The sequence below is a fragment of the Papio anubis genome, chromosome 4, assembly GCF_008728515.1.
Source record: "Papio anubis isolate 15944 chromosome 4, Panubis1.0, whole genome shotgun sequence".
NCBI classification, from domain to species: Eukaryota; Metazoa; Chordata; class Mammalia; order Primates; family Cercopithecidae; genus Papio; species Papio anubis.
Genome location: NC_044979.1, coordinates 26,245 through 42,919, shown reverse-complemented (window position 1 = coordinate 42,919; position 16,675 = coordinate 26,245). Strand labels below are relative to the sequence as shown.

At 41.3% G+C, this 16,675-nt stretch overlaps 1 protein-coding gene across 4 annotated transcripts in view; it reads left to right on the top strand.

Annotated features, from left to right (window-relative positions):
• NCAPG2 (non-SMC condensin II complex subunit G2) overlaps positions 1 to 16,675 on the top strand; it is a 73,150-nt gene that overhangs the window by 47,642 nt on the left and 8,833 nt on the right. For all 4 annotated transcript variants that reach the window (XM_003896934.3, XM_021936487.2, XM_021936488.2 and 1 more), the window contains 10 exons: positions 399 to 552; positions 667 to 840; positions 1,643 to 1,759; positions 1,840 to 1,980; positions 2,409 to 2,508; positions 4,624 to 4,811; positions 6,115 to 6,255; positions 9,809 to 9,912; positions 10,748 to 10,848; positions 11,975 to 12,074. In XM_003896934.3, the coding sequence (XP_003896983.2) occupies positions 399 to 552; positions 667 to 840; positions 1,643 to 1,759; positions 1,840 to 1,980; positions 2,409 to 2,508; positions 4,624 to 4,811; positions 6,115 to 6,255; positions 9,809 to 9,912; positions 10,748 to 10,848; positions 11,975 to 12,074 (1,320 nt within the window). The remainder of the gene's footprint in view (positions 1 to 398; positions 553 to 666; positions 841 to 1,642; positions 1,760 to 1,839; positions 1,981 to 2,408; positions 2,509 to 4,623; positions 4,812 to 6,114; positions 6,256 to 9,808; positions 9,913 to 10,747; positions 10,849 to 11,974; positions 12,075 to 16,675) is intronic.

Sequence of the window (16,675 nt, the reverse complement as noted above, 5' to 3'; positions counted from 1 at the left end):
AATGTTGGTGATTATCTCAGTAAAAATTATGTTTATTCATATTTATGGAAGAAAAAGGAGTATTTTGATGCTAAACAAAAATTGTTCTTCAAGAGTAGAAACTCTTGCTCTAGAATGTGACAGATGGCACAGAAACAGAAGGATGAGGGCTTTGTGTGGCTGCTGTGCCCTGCTCCTTCAGCGTCCAGAGCTGATCTCAGGTCTTGTGGTGGGATGCAGCTGTGTAGCAACTGTGAGAAACTGTATTTATTCCCACCTTGGAGAGCATGAAAGTGCTAATATAATAACAAGGGCTTATGCACCGTCAGATTTTAGCTTCTTGGTTTTCCTCACCTTTTGACAAAGTGGGGGAGTTTCTGTTGAAATACTCGACCTGATTTTCCATCTGACCTTGTCAGCTGTGGTGTGATTTCCACGCTGAGAAGCCAGGAGGAGGGCGCTGTGGACAAGAGCTACTGCACTTTGTTGGATTGCCTCTGCTCCTGGGGGCAAGTGGGGCACATTCTGGAGCTTGTGGACAACTGGCTGCCCACAGAGCATGCCCAGGCCAAGGTAGGTTAACATCATGCTTCTTTAAAATTAGGTGAGTGAGGATAACTGTGCATTAGAAATGATATGCTTTTCTAGGGACATGTGTTTTCATTATCAGTGTCTCTCTTCTTTCAGAGCAACACAGCTTCTAAACGTAGGGTGCAGATCCACGACACACGCCCAGTCAAACCTGAATTGGCTTTGGTCTACATTGAGTATCTGCTGACTCATCCAAAGAATCGCGAGTGCTTGCTCTCTGCTCCTCGGAAGAAACTTAATCATCTTTTGAAAGCCCTTGAAACGTCAAAGGTAACTCTGTGCCCTGAGAGTTGAGTGGTCTTCTATGATAGTGGTGGTGGCAAATCAAGATGTGAAGGTTTCATATTTCCAGTGCTATACAAGTGTTCTGGCTGCAACAGAATTGAGAGTGATCATGTCACCTCATTCAGTTGGTACAAGGCATGGAGCCTGGCCGGGGCAAGGTTGGGAGTCAAGTCCCAGTTGACATGTGTTTAGAAATCTTGCATTTCTGTTGCACCTGCTAGGGCGCTAGGACTCAGGAGGATGGCCCGAGTTTCTCAGAACACACCCTCTGCAGGAGACATGTCACACACCCTTTCATGTGGACACTCAGTCCCTGCAGTCCTTGGCAGTTTTTTCTGGGAATGTTTGGAGAACATTTCTTGGGAACCCATCATGTTCCCAGCTGTCCCACGAAGGCCGTCATCTCTTCCTCTCCTCCAGAAGCCAGCCCTCTGAACACCCTGTTACATTGCCCTCAAGTGTGACTGTACCAGAAGCAAAGCCTCAGCAGAGCAGAGCCAGGCAGATGGGGAGGACGGGCCTGGTTACGAGGCAGGGAGGGGACGGGTGGTGCTGTGTGCAGGGCAGGGGCTGTGGACGGTGAGCTGAGCCCGCTCACCTGGCTGTACATTTTCCTACGCCACCCAGCACCTCACGTCCAGGCACAGAGTCCTCGGAGACTGGGCTTCTCCAGAGCGGGGGTCTTTCCAGCTCGCCTGAGATCAGGTGCTTCCCATTGTTCTTGCTGTCTGGGGTGTGGTGATGCCTTGTCAGTCAGCATGTGGCCCTTGGGTTTTTTCTGTTCCAGGCAGATTTGGAGTCACTTCTGCAGACACCGGGTGGGAAGCCTCGTGGCTTCGGTGAAGCGGCTGCCCTGCGAGCCTTTGGCCTCCACTGTCGGCTGAGCATCCATCTTCAACACAAGGTGCGCCTGTTCCTGGCCCTCTGCTAGGATGATATGCAGCGATCTTTTTGTTACTGATTTATCTTCTTGTTTTTGGACAGTTCTGCTCAGAAGGAAAAGTGTATTTGTCCATTTTGGAAGACACTGGCTTTTGGTTAGAAAGCAAAATTTTATCTTTTATTCAAGATCAAGAAGAAGACTATCTGAAGCTTCGTAGGGTCATTTATCAGCAAATTATCCAGGTTAGAAGTCTGAAGACACAGAAACCTTTCTCTTTACCAAGTTTGTTATGTTTCAGTATTTCGTTTTCTACTTTAGAGTGGTAATTTTAGACATGAGTGTTATTCTTAAAAACTTACAGTAACATTTATCTAACTTTCTAGGGTTTATCTTTTCGCAAAGCATAAACTTCATACTTTTAGTGTAATTTTACACATTACATGTAACAGCTGTTCAATTATGTTTGTGGAATTACATAAAATATGTCTCTAGATTTATTATGAAAACAGCAAGAATTAATGTATCTTTATGAAAATTCCTTTATAAAACGTCTTTGTAAAAATCTACTTTGTAAGATAACTAGCACATGGATAGGAGAAGCTTTGTGAGGCTGGATTTACTCCCTTTTTTTAAATGGCCTTTGTTGCTAAGTTGTGTCTGTCTCTTACAGACCTACCTGACTGTGTGTAAAGATGTTGTTATGGTAGGCCTTGGTGACCATCAGTTTCAGATGCAACTTTTACAGCGGAGTCTTGGAATCATGCAAACAGGTACAGTCAGGGCTGTTTTAGAGCAATAAATACTCAGAACCAGTCCTTCCCTCCCTCCCTCCTTTACTGTGTTAACTCAGAACTCTCACTTTTAAGTGACTGATTATAATGCAACCTAGTGTATACCAAAAAAGGGATTTTTGTGGGTGATGCAGCCAGGAAATTCAAAGGTGTCTCTGGGTCAGATATAACTGCATCCAGAGTTTGTGACAGGGTCCTTGGGATTCTGCCTCTCCTTGTGGTCAGCTTCATTGCCAGGCCGACTTTCCCTGTGGATTGGGCTAGTGGCTATTTCCTGGCATCTGTGTGGGAAACCATCACCTTTTGGCTCTGCTCTGGCCATGTGCTCCGTGGGTGGGGGCGTGAGTCAGAAGTTGTTAAGTGGTACCCCACCAGGACCCCTGGAAGTTGCTGTTACCCCAAGGAAAGGATTAGCACAGGGTAACCCATGGCAACAGTGAGTGAGAGGACAGCCTTCGAGTCACATCAGATGATGATGGGAAAGGGTGTGGGGCCAACCCAGGGGGAGTGTACCTGGGGCCATTCCATATCTCCTTGGCCTTCTGATCACAGTCTGGTAAAGAGGAGTACTGCTGAGCTGGGATCCTGGTCCCTGGCCCCTGACCCCTAGCCCCTAGCTCTTAGCCCCTACTACTTAACCCCTACTCCTTAACCCCTAACGGCCAGCCTCCCACCCCACTGCTTCTGTGGTGTAGCCGACTGCTGTGTAAACCAGTTTCTGGATGGTTTTTAAGTGAGTATCCCAATATCCCAGTGTTGCATTTGATTCTTACTGAGATCTGTAAAAGCCTCAACATTTGATGTAGACATTTCTTTAAGCCTAGTTATTTTGCTAGAAGAGATTGAAAATGATAACATTTAGTAAATTCAACATTAAGTTTTGAGAATTAGATTAAGTTGGTAGTCCAATTTCTAGTGGATCCATCTGTAGTCTCTTTCCCATAGCCTATATCTTCATGGCAGATTCTAGAGGGGTCTGTGTGTGTGGATCCCCCCAGTGTATCTCTCTTTATGACGTTGCAACTGAAAGTAGATGCTAGGAGAACACTGGAGCCAGGGTACTGGGCAGTGTCTTAGTTAATCTTTAATTATAAGCAAAATCATCCATCATTTGTTTAACAGCTCCAAAGCTTAAGAGTAAATATCAAATAGACCAATATTATTTGCTTTAGCTTTTTTGTTTAATGTTTTTTTTTTTTTTTCGAGACCAAGTCTTGCTTTGTCGCCCAGGCTAGAGTGGAGTGCACTGGCGTGACCTCGGCTCACTGCAACCTCCACCTCTAGGTTCAAGCAATTCTCATGCCTCAGCCTCCCGAGTAGCTCGGATTGCAGGCACCCACCACCGCGGCCAGCTAATTTTTGTATTTTTAGTAGAGGTGAGGTTTCACCATCTTGGCCAGGCTCGTCTCAAACTCCCGACCTCAAGTGATCCGCCCACCTTGGCCTTTCAAAGTGCTGGGATTACAGACGTGAGCCACCATACCCAGCCTGTTTAATTCTTTATAATTCACTTCTATTGTGAAAACAGCATTTTATACTTAAGCTTAATGATTGAAACAGTCAAAATTATTTATTTTGTAAACTTCACTTATCATTTAGGAATTACTTTCCCATGAGGACTGAGTCTACTTTTATTATTTATAAAATTTACTTTTTGGAGGAGCTAATTATACATAGAATTCTAGATCTCCAGTGTAGCCAGTTTCATTATATAGGTATATCTGTTCTCTAAAAATAGAACAGAACCAACAACTGTTCTCTAATTCCGGTGTTGAAGGAGCCACACTGCTGAACTTCTGTGTGTTCACATGTGCAAGGAACACAATTTTTAGTTTAGTGACTAAGTCTAATAACTATTACTGTTATTGAAGGTATCAGTTTTATAAATTGGACAAATGTCATACTTACTTATTTATTTTGATTAGAATTTAGGTTAACCTGATCAGCCTGGCTTTTGGTATTGGCTCACCAAATACCAAAGTGTAATAATCTCTTTTTTGTTATCATTGTATACATGTGTTAAGTGAGAAATGTGTAATGATTTCAACAAACTTGTGTGATTAGAAAACTGATATATTCCAATTTTCTTTCTAGTGAAGGGATTTTTTTATGTTTCATTACTTCTTGACATTCTGAAAGAGATAACTGGAAGTTCCTTGATTCAGAAAACAGATTCAGATGAAGAAGTTGCAATACTGTTGGACACAGTCCAGAAAGTATTTCAGAAAATGTTGGAATGTATTGCACGGAGCTTCAGGAAGCAACCGGAAGAAGGCCTTCGGGTACTCAGGCCTCCCCAGGACGGGTTCGCTAGATGGACTTTTCAGGGCTGGGTACACCCACACAGATGCATGAGCCCTGGCTGTGCTGTTCACGCTCGGGTGACGTGCAGTGGTGTGTGGGAGGTCCCTGGTGGCGAGGTGCGCTGAGAGAGATGGAGTCGGCGTGGGAGTCCCCCGTGGCGGATACACTGAGAGAGAGATGGTGACCCCTGTGCATGGGCTGGAGGCAGGAAGGGCGGGAGCTCCAGCTGTTAGATTCTACTCAGTGGTCTTAGAACAGGATCCCATGAGTTCAGGTTGACCAGACGGCAGGACAGGAAGCAGAGGACTGATTGCTCTAGGTTCTGAGTGCATAATTGTTATATCACAGAGTTTTCCAAATAAAATATACCTTTCTTTTGAAAAAGAATTTTGATACTTGTAGAGTGACAGACATCTTGCCAGGTGAAATGATAATTTCTATCATGAGTTACCTCCCCGTCCTATGTTAACCTTCTCTAGGTTGGAAACGAGAGTCACAGACCTTGAAGGGGCCCGTGGCTTCCCTTTGCTGGTTGAAAGCTGATGTGAAGTGAGATTATTGTATAAGCACTTCATATAAAAAACCTGTATGCCAGATTTGCTTCATCCTAAAAATAATGTCATGTCAGTTTCAGTTCTCGTACCACATGATGTTGTTATCAGAGAGAGCCATTACTTTTTCTAAGTAGCAGCTTAAAAATATCAATGAACTATTATTTTTTAATGAAGACTTTTAAAAATGCTTAAATGGGAGGCTATTTATGAAATATTGAAGACTCAGTGTCCTTTGCTGATAAAGGTCATTGAAGGTTGTTGGCCATACTTTTTCTAGTCTAGTTCAATTTGAATTAATTTGAAATGTTCCTGTGTTTGATGAATTCGTTTCAAGTGTCTGTGATCTTTTAGGTAATGTAATTTGTGCCAAAACCTTTAGTTTTCCCATCAAACCTGTGTAGCTGTAGTTAGCATATGTTGCCTCATAGCTGATGCCTTATTTTAATGTCATTGATGTTTTGCCTCCTTATTCCTGAGCGGTGTTCTTGGCTTTAGGGGAAGTTCCCAGTGGGCTTTGGTCCCGTCTATCATCTTCTGGCAGTGGTGCGTGGGAGGTTTGAGTCAGCCTGGGAATGGAATGTCTTGGGCATTGGTAGCAGGCAAACAACATCAGTGACTCCTCGAGTCCTGGGGGAGGATAGTAAGATACTTATTTTAAAGTGTCGTTTTGTTTTTTTCAAAACCATGGTTTTTAGTCATTAAAAGTGATGTATGTGTTTTCTTGTAGCTGCTTTATTCTGTTCAGAGGCCTCTTCATGAGTTCATCACTGCTGTTCAGTCTTGGCACACGGACACCCCTGTGCACCGGGGTGTACTTTCTACTCTGATCGCTGGACCTGTGGTTGAGATAAGTCACCAGCTACGGAAGGTGAAGTGCTTTAATCCTGAAACTGCTGTGCCTCTTATTGATGACACAAGATGGTGTTTCTACTAGCAGCACATTCTCTACGTTTCTCAAAGTATTTTTTAAGAATTTTCAAACTTGAGTGAGTGGTGTACTTTCCTAGCAGCTACACCTCAGAGTTTGATAGTTAGTATTTTAGACTCATGTGACTATTGTGAAACATGTACCAAGGATGTTATCACTCTTGATTAAAACAGAAATGTAGTCCTTACATTTGAACATGCTTTTATGCTACATTCAGGAGATTGAAATGAATTGATAAGTTTCTTAAGATTATTCTCCCTCCTAAAAGGATAGAAGTAGTTGTAATCAGTGGTGAGTAGAATACAAGACTACTCTGGGACTGCTTTTGTGGAATAGTTTACATATCTTTGCATGTTATATTATTAGCCTCCCCCACCTGTTTTTCATTTCTAAGCTAGGATAGTCAACCTTCTAATGTCAGTTTAGGCTGGGCGCAGTGGCTCATGGCTGTAATCCCAGCACTTTGGGAGGCCGAGGCAGGTGGATCATGAGGTCAGGAGTTTGAAACCAGCCTGGCCAACATGGTGAAACCCTGTCTCCACTAAAGATACAAAAAATTAGCCGGGCATGGTGGCACGCACCTGTAACCCCAGCTGCTCGGGACACTGAGGCAGGAGAATTGCTTGAACCCGGGAGGCGGAGGTTGCAGTGAGCTGAGATCATGCCATTGGACTCCAGCCTGGGCAACAGGGCAGGACTCCGTCTCAAAGAAAAAAAAATGTAGCTAATATCAGTTTAAACAGACAATTTATTCATTATTACTATCTTATTTTCCTACCAGTAGCTGTAGATGAATTGAAGATCATTATTAATACAGAAGATATTAGTCTATTTGGTTAAAGAGTGATATAATCAGGATGATAATTCAAGGCAAAACGAAAAGTGGTGTTTTCCCACATGGAATATTCAGGGTGTTCTTTTCCTCTTCACCTCTTAAGAAAAGTAAAAAATCACGTTTTCATATAGAGAAAAGACCTTCTCTGTATGAAAAGATAAAATCTGACAGGGAAGGTCATTGAATTATATGCATTTTTAATATTTACATGAATCATAAATTTTGTAATATAAAATCATGACTAATAAAAAGATGTTAACTAAATTCTAAAACATCAAATAGAATTTAAAGCCTTCCTTAAAGCTTGAAGGGAGATCATTTTGGTTTGGAAAGTAATTACTAGATTACACAATAGAATAAAAACTAGGATTTGTTTATTCCGGAGAGCTATGTAGCTAAAAATGATTTTAAAAAATGTTTGGCATATGGGTCATGCCTGGCTCACCATCTGTTTTTTATCAATAAAGTCTTATTGGAACATAGCTGTGCCCATTTGCCGAGCTTTTTCTTTTTGATGAATTGACTCCTATTACTGTGAAATATCTCTGGCTCTGACTCCTCATGAAGTCTACTTTGATATTTTCATAGCCAAAGCAGCTTTCTTGTGCTTTGTGTTTGCATAGCATATCTTTTAAAACCCCACCTGGGTGGGGTTTTAAAAAAATCTGGTCCAACAACCTCTGACTTCTATTTGGCGTGGTTATAGTCCCTTCTATTTTTTTTTTTTTTTAGTCCATTTGACTTTAATGAATTTATTGATAGGTTTGGGTTTAAGTTAATGTTAATTGTTTCTTTTCTATCAGTCTGTCTGTTCTGTTAGTCTTTCTGGTTTTTTTTCTTTCCTGTCACTTTTTTGATGAATCAAGTGTTTTTACTACACCATTTTATCTCTGTTGACTTTATATTATCTTTTGTGTAATTTTTTTTTAGTGGTTTCTCTAGAGATCTCAGCATGCATGTTTAACTTGTCTCAGTACCTTCAGAAATTATGCTTGTCTATTGCATGGTAGGAATCTCCAGTTGTGTTCTCCCATCCCTTATGCTGTTGTTATTTTTATTTTAATCTGTCAATAGTCTTTTGTCTCACTGTTTAAGAAATGCATTTACAGCAATCACTTTAAGATGTAAAATAGTTTCATGAGAAACAGTGCTATTTGATATATAGTGATGATTGACTTAAATTTTCAAATTTGTATTATGATACTAGCAGAGGAAGTGTGGGAAGACTTACTGGAAGTGCTGTCTAGGCCAGGCATGGTAGCTCACACCATAATCCCAACACTTTGGGAGGCCTAGGCAGCAGGATGGCTTGAGGCCAGGAGTTCGAGGCCACCCTAGGCAACATGGTGAGACCCTGCCTCTATTAAAAAATGTTTAAAAATTAGCTGGGCATGGTTGTACATGCCTGTAGTTTCGGCTGCTCAGGAGACTGAAGCAGGAGTTCAAGGCTGCAGCGAGCTATGATTTGTGATTGCGCCACTGCTCTGCAGCCTGGGCAACAGAGTGAGACTGTGCCTCTTAAAAAAAAAAAAGCAGTGTTGTCTAGTCATCCCTAAATGAAATCTCCTAAGATAGCCAAGAATCAAGCCAAACACAGTGGTGGAGAGATACAGGGGTGGGATAGGCATATTCATGCCTCAGCTATTACAGGTGGAAAACAAAGGCATAAGTTTCCACCTGGAGCAGGAATTCTGGACTTTCTGAGGAGCTTGTGGAATTCATTCCTCCATGGTGAAAGGCTCATCGAAGCTCACAAGGCTGATAATTAAGAGCACAGGTCCAGGCAGGTGGCCTTGTGGCTCTAAACTTACAGTACTTCACTGTGGGGTTCTGCCCTGCAGGGGACACTACAGTGTATAGGAACATTTTTGTTTGGCACAACTGGGTGAGGGGGTGGGCAACGTGCCCCTGGAATGGAGTGGGTGGAGGCCAGGGATACTGCTCAGCCTCCAACAGCACCTAGCACAGCCCCCCAATCCCCCAAAGAACGAGCTGGTCAGGTCGGTAGTGCTGAGACTGAGAAACACCAGTTTAGACAGGATAAAAGGTTAAATGTGTTTAGCATAAAAGCACATTATTTACAGTAGACAATAACAAGATAAAGACTTTTTGATGAAAGGCTCATTGAGTAGCATGTCTGTTTTTCTTTATTTTTGTCTCACTGAATAAGCACCTTCGCTTATCTTTTTTTTTGTCATATTGAGACAGGATCTCTGTCATCCAGGCTGGACTGCCATGATACATGGCTCACTACAGCCTCAAATTCCTGGGCTGAAGTGATCCTCCTGCCTCAGTCTCCCAAGTAGCTGGGACTACAGGTATGCACCACCATGCCTGGCTAATTTTAAAATTTTATTATAGAGGCAGGGTCTTGTCATGTTGACTAGCCTGATCTTGAACTCCTGGCCTCAAGCAATCCTCTTGCCTCAGCCTTCCAGAGCGCTGGGATTACAGGTGTGAACCACCACGCCCAGCACACTTATGTTTATAATAATAGATTATTCATAATTATTGTAGACATTCCAACAGTTAATAAAAATAATTCTTTTGAATTTCTGGCACGTTTTTCTTGGGTGTTGAAGAAAACCCAAAGCAGGGTAATTTACAAGTGAGTAGCCTAGTCTCTGTTTACAACTTGCTGATTTGGAACTTTTTTAGGTTTCTGACACAGAAGAGCTTACTCCTCCAGAGCATCTTTCTGATCTTCCACCATTTTCAAGGTGTTTAATAGGAATAATAATAAAGTCTTCAAATGTGGTCAGGTAATCACTTTCTCTTTACTGTCCTGAAACTCTCATTGTGGCTGTAACCCTCAGCAGCTTTTGTTCTATTCCTTTTACTCTCAAGTTTTTCAAAGCTACACTCCTTTCTATGAGAAAAATGTTTCATATAATTTTCTCTCCATTTTATCAGTAATTAGAAATATTTACATTAAACTTACACAGAAAAATTCTAACTTTCTGTAAAGAATATTCGTCTAAATAGTCTCTGGTTAGTTATGCTTCTCATAACTGAAATTCAGTTAAGGGAGAACATAGAATGTTAATGTTTAGTAAAATACTTCTTACCAAGTGTGCTTTCAGAACACTTGACAAGGTTAAATACCGGTGCCATGTTCGTTGAACACGCAGCTGCTACTCATTTTCTAGTCCATATGTCACTTGATCAGAATTGCAGGGTTTGCTGTGGTGCATGCAGGGCTAACAGGTTACAGAGGGAGTTGCTTTACAGATGTCTGGTACCTGTCGAATTTTAATAGCAGATACATTCAGTGAAAACTTTTAAAAGCACCATCTTTAGCAGCTATGAGTCATCTTTCAACAACATACTAAATCTTTTCTGTGTGCATTGAGGGTATACAGAGTAACCTTTTTCACTCAGCACAGTATCCCTGTTCCCAGCAGCATCCTCTGGTTTTAATGTCTCACTGCACAATCTGGCACACTCTCCATGAAAAGCGTGGGGCGAGTTCAGTCAGCTTCCCATGTCCCCTGCAAACTGGGGTTTGTGGTTGTGGTTGAACCTTGGTGGTACTTATTTTGCTATAATAGGTTCTATACGATACAGTAATTTTGATGTTTGTTGATTGTTTTGCAGGTCATTTTTGGATGAATTAAAGGCGTGTGTGGCCTCTGATGATATTGAAGGCATTGTGTGCCTCACGGCTGCTGTGCATATTATCCTGGTTATTAATGCAGGTTGGTTACATTCCCCCCCGTCATCTGGAAGGTGGCTGGTGTACCTCACAGGTGCTGTCATGGGCTGCTGGGGATCAGCCCCTGCACTCGGCTACTCCTGGCCAGCTCAGGTGTCCCCCAGCCTTTCCACTCCCTGCCTTCTCATGTGCTGGACACAGTGCTGTCCACTTGGCTTCCTCTCCTTAGCCCACCCTGCATCTGTTTTTGTATCGGCTTGCTCACTCTTCAGTGGTGGAGGTCCTGTTCATTTTCACCTTTTGCCACTGGACCCATTTAAGTATTCCTCTCTGTGCCTCACCATTGAATTTCTATTGATTTGATGTGTTACCTGTATCTTAAAATCTGAATTTATTTTGGTTGATGGATATTTTGGTGTTTATATTTGATCTATCTACTATTTCTCGTAAGCCTTAGTCTTGCCTATTCTGAATATCCCTAGCAGTTCAAAGAGTACTGGAAAAATAATTGGAGATAGATATAAGATGCTTAGCTCAGTATAAAATGTAGTAACATCCCTGCAGGCTGACTGCCGTTACCTTTCTGTGTGATTTGCTCAGTTTTACTAATGTTGAAATCATTTTCAAAGATGGCACATTGTAGCTAGGGAGTGCTCCTATTGAAACAAACTCTCCCTGTAAGCCTAAATGGACAGAATATCTGCAGATTGGTAAGAATACTCCTTGACTAGTCTGACCCAGGTTGGGCATAAGCAAAGACTTCCCTCAGGGACTCCCCCTGCATTGAGATCACCACCAGGAGGACGTTGAGGACGGATGTTGGATGCTCCCAGGTGCCTTGCCCTTAATACATCCTTAACTACCTGCGATGGTTAAACAGGGGAAGGACTCTGAAACAGGATTGGTTTACTGGCATGGACATAATCTTTTCTCTAATGGCTTCATGGGGTGAGGTCCATTTGAACTATTCTTCCCAGTAAATGTTTGTTTGATCTTTACAACATCTGTTTAGAAGGGAGAATTACTATTCCACAGGTCAGTATGTAGGTTACCTCAAAGGGAAGATAGGGAGGCCCAGCTTAGGGAAGTTGTACCACGTGTGTAGCGGAGTGTTTGTCTTTGTGTAGTGATGTTAAAATCTTTTCTGTCTTTTAATATAATTTTTCCAGGTAAACATAAAAGTTCAAAAGTGAGGGAGGTTGCAGCCACTGTTCACAGAAAACTAAAGACATTCATGGAAATTACTTTGGAAGAGGATAGCATTGAAAGGTAAAGCAGAGATATTCACCAGATGTGATCATCTAGAACTGCTCATTATTCTTTGAGTCTGCATGAGGTTGTGTTTTCATTTCTGCTGCTTACACCAGGTGGTTAGGAGACTAGGGACTGTAAGGAGAAAAACGTTTCTGTTGGCAAAGACCTTTAGCTTATGTTTAATTTACTTGCTAATTCTGTCTTCAAAAACAACACGAAATTGTCATTTGCAAAATTCTGCTGTAGAAAAGTGAGGGCATACAAACGTATTTTATATGGTTTTAAAATCAGACATTATTTTTGGTGGTTGCTGCATTATGGAAACCATGGTCATTTCCCAGGGATAGACACCTCGCGGACAAATACCTACATGGTGATGGGCGGTCCCTCCAGAGCCTCTGAATGTGTGTAATTTCCGCCTTGCTGGCCAGCCCGTTGCTGCGCAGAGCCTGCAGGCTACCAGTGTACTCGCAGGACTGCAGGCTACCAGTGTACTCGCAGGACTGCAGGCTACCAGTGTACTCGCAGGGCTGCAGGCTACCAGTGTACTCGCAGGGCTGCAGGCTACCAGTGTACTGCTTGGGGCTGCAGGCTACCAGTGTACTACTTGAGGGCTGTTGATTCGGCTGGGGTTTCTGCTGCTGTGAAAATTGCTGTTTGAATTATTAACTCTGCATTTTACTGTAGGCTCTGTTTTGGATTGTGTTTGACTTTTAGATCAACCACAAATAATTTTTTCTCGCTATTTTATGAGCTAAGTAGGTGAAGCGTTGTAAAGCTGTGCACTAGGAAATTCACCTTTGCCTGGGAAATAAACCACTCTCCATAGTTGCTTCCTCTGGAGAAAGGTTTTCCAAATCAGAAACTGCTAATTTGTGAATAAACTTCCAAAGTGTGGCTTTTTATAGACTGTCGGCTTGTACTATAGACACAATACACTTAATGCTCACTTTACTAGAAAGTTTGGTTTGTAGGCTGGGCGCAGTAACTCACGCCTGTAATCCAGCAGTTCAAGACCAGCCTGGCCAACATGGTAAAACCCCATCTCTACTGAAAATACAAAAATTAGGCTGGACACAGTGACTCATTCCTATAATCCCAGCACTTTGGGAGGCCAAGGCGGGTGGATCTCACGAGGCTAGGAGTTTGAGACCAACCTGGCCAACATGGTAAAACCTCTACTGAAAACAAAAACGTTGGGCCTATAATCCCAGCACTTTGGGAGGCCGAGGTGGGTGGATCACCTGAGGTCGGGAGTTCAAGACCAGCCTGGCCAACATGGTGAAACCTGTCTCTACTAAAAATACAAAAATTAGCTGGGCGTGGTGGCAGGTGCCTGTAATTCCATCTACTTCAGAGGCTGAAGCAGAAGAATTGCTTGAACCTGGGAGGTGGAGGTTGCAGGTGAGCTGAGATTGCGCCACTGCACTCTAGCCTGGGCAACAGAGTAAGAATTCGTCTTGAAATAAATAAATAAAAATAAAAAATAAAAATAAAATAATTAGCCAGGTGTGGTGGCACGCTTCTGTAATCCCAGCTACTCTGGAAGCTGAAGAGCTTAGTTAGCCTGGCTAGAGGTTTATCGATTTTTATTGATATTTTCAGAGAACTAGCTTTTGGTTTTGTTTATTTTTTTCTGTTGATTTCTTATTTTCAAGTATATTGATTTATGCTCTAGGTTTTACTGTTTCTGTTTTTCTTACTTGGGATTTAATGTACTTTTCTTTTTCTGTTTTCCTAAGGTGGAAGTTTAGATGATTGATTTTAGACTTTTCTTCTTTTCTAATATGTACTTTCAATGCTATAAATTTTCCTCTAAGCACTGCTTCATCCCACATTAAAATTTTTTTTTCTATTTCTCTTTTTGTCCTTTTTCTTCCCATCAGTTTTTGTTTTGTTTTGTTTTGTTTTGTTTTGTTTTGAGACGGAGTCTTGCTCTGTCACCCAGGCTGGAGTGTAGTGGCACGATCACAGCTTTAACCTCCCAGGCTCAAGTGATCCTTCCATCTCAGCCTCCCAAGTAGCTAGAACTACAGAAGCGTGCCTGGCACGGCTAATGAAAAAAATTTTTTGCAGAGGTGGGGTCTCACTATGTTTGCCCAAGCTGTTCTTGAACTCCTGGGCTCAAACAATCCTCCTGTGGCCTAAAGTTCTGAGATTACCAGTGTGAGCCACCATGTTTGGCCTTTCTATCATTCTTGCTTTCATTTTATTCATCCCACAAATTTTTGATAAACTGTGCTGTCATTTTTATTTAGTTCAAAATATTTTAAATTTCTCTTGTGATTTCCTCTTTGATCTATTTAGTTGCGTTGTTTAATCTTCAAGTGTTTGGGGATTTTTCCAGCTTTCTGTTACTGATTTCTGTTTTAATTCCTGTAGCCTGAGAGCAGACATTGTATTATTTCTAATCTTTTAAATGCGTGGAGGTGTGTCTTATGGCTCAGAATGTGTTCTGTCTTGGTGAGTGTTCTGTGTGAGCATGAGGAGAATGTGTATTCTACTGTTGTTGGATGAAGTAGTCTGTAGATGTCCATTATATCCAATTGACAATGTTGTTGGGTTGAACTGTGTCCCTCCTAATTTTCTACCTGTTGGATCTGACAGAGGGTGTTATAGTCTCCAGCTATAATAATTGGCTTCTCTGTTGCTCTTTGCAGTTCTGTCAGTTTTTGCCTCACATAGTTTGATGCTCTGTTGTTGGGTCCACACATTGATGATTGTTAACTATCTTTTCTTTATGTAATGCTCTTCTTTATCTCTGATAATTCTTCTTACTGTGAATTCTCCTTTGCCTGAAATTAATACTACTACTCCTGCTTTGTTTTGATTAGAGTAAGCATGGTATATCTTTTTCCATTCATTTCCTTTTTTTTCAAGATATGAAGACTCGCTATGTTGCCCAGGCTGGGCTCTAACTCCTGGACTCCTGGGCTCAATCTGTCCTTCTGCCTCAGTCTCCCAACTGGCTGAGACTGCAGGCACACACCACCAGACCCAGCTAATTTAATTTTAATCTATATGTGTCTTTATTTTTAAAGTTTTTTTTTTATAGACAGTATATAAATGGGTCATGTTTTTTGATCTTCTCTGACAATCTGTCTTAAAATTGGTGCATATATACCATATTCAAAGTGATTAATGATATAGTTGGATTAATATCCACTAGATTTGTTATTGTCTTCTATTTGTTCCCCTTGTTGTTTGTTCCTGTCTCTGTCTTCCACTCCTTTGTTGTCTTTTGTGGTTTTAACTGAACATTTTATGATGCCATTTTCTTTACTAGCATATCAATTGTACTTTTTTTTTTTTAACCTTTCTTAGTGGTTGCTTTAGAGTTGGAGTTTTCATTTATAACTAATCCACGTTTGCTTTCAGATGACACTATACCACTTTGCAGGTAGGGTGAGTACCCTATAATAACAAAATAATCCTAATCCTTGCCTCTCATTCCTTGTATCATTGCTGTCATTCATTTTGCTTAGGTATAAGCAGACAAGCATATATAATTGAATATATTGTTGCTATTATTATTTCGAACAAACTACATCTTAGGTCATTTAAGAATAAAAAAAAAAAAAGTATTTACCTTCACTTACTCCTTCTTTGATGCTTTTCTTTTCTTTGTGTTGATCCAAATATCCTGACACCTATATTCTTTTCCTTCCCTCCAGAGAACTTCTTTTAATGCTTCTTTCAAGGCATGTCTACTGGCAACGAATTCTCTTAATTTTGGTTTGTCAGGGAGTCTTTTATTCTTTATTTCTTTGCAGGGATAATGTTGTGTAGTTTATAATTCTAGTTGGTGAATTTTTTTCTCTCTGTACTTTATTTAATTTATTATTATTTTTTGAGACAGAGTCTTGCTCTGTTGCCTAGGGTGGAACGCAGTAGTGTGATCTCAGCTCACTGCAACCTCCACCTCCTGGGTTCAAATGATTCTTGTGCGTCAGCCTGCCAAGTAGCTGGTATTACAGGCATGTCGCCACCACACCCAGCTAATTTTTGTACTTTTTAGTGGAGACAGTTTGCCCAGGCTGGTCTCGAATTCTTGATCTCAAGTGATGTACTCACCTCAGCCTCCCAAACTGGTGGGATTACAGGGGTGAGCCCCCGTGCCCGGCCATTCTCCCAAATTGCTGGGATTATAGGGGTGAGCCCCCATGCCCGGCCACTCTCTGTACTTTAAACATTTCCCTGTACTCTCTTCTTGGCTCGTGTGGTATCTGAGGAGTAGGATATAATTCTTTTTTGTTCCTCAGTAGATAAGGTGTATTTTTCCCTGTCTGGTTTCTTTCAGTACTTTTTCTTTGATTTTCTGTAGGTTTAATATGATATGCCTAGGGGTCATTTTCTTTCTCTTTTTTTTTTTTTTTTTTTTTAAGCATTTATTCTATTCAGTATTCTCTGAGCTTCCTGGATAAATTCTCAGTTATTATTGTCTCAAATATTTCTTCTCTTCCTTTCTCCCTTCTGAAATTCCTATTATACATGTTAACACCTTTTACAGTTGTCTCACAGTTCTTGGATATTTCGTTCTATCAAAACAGCCTCATTTTTGAATTCTGTTTGCTAATATCTTATTTGAGAATGTTTGCATTAGGTTTCAGATAAGA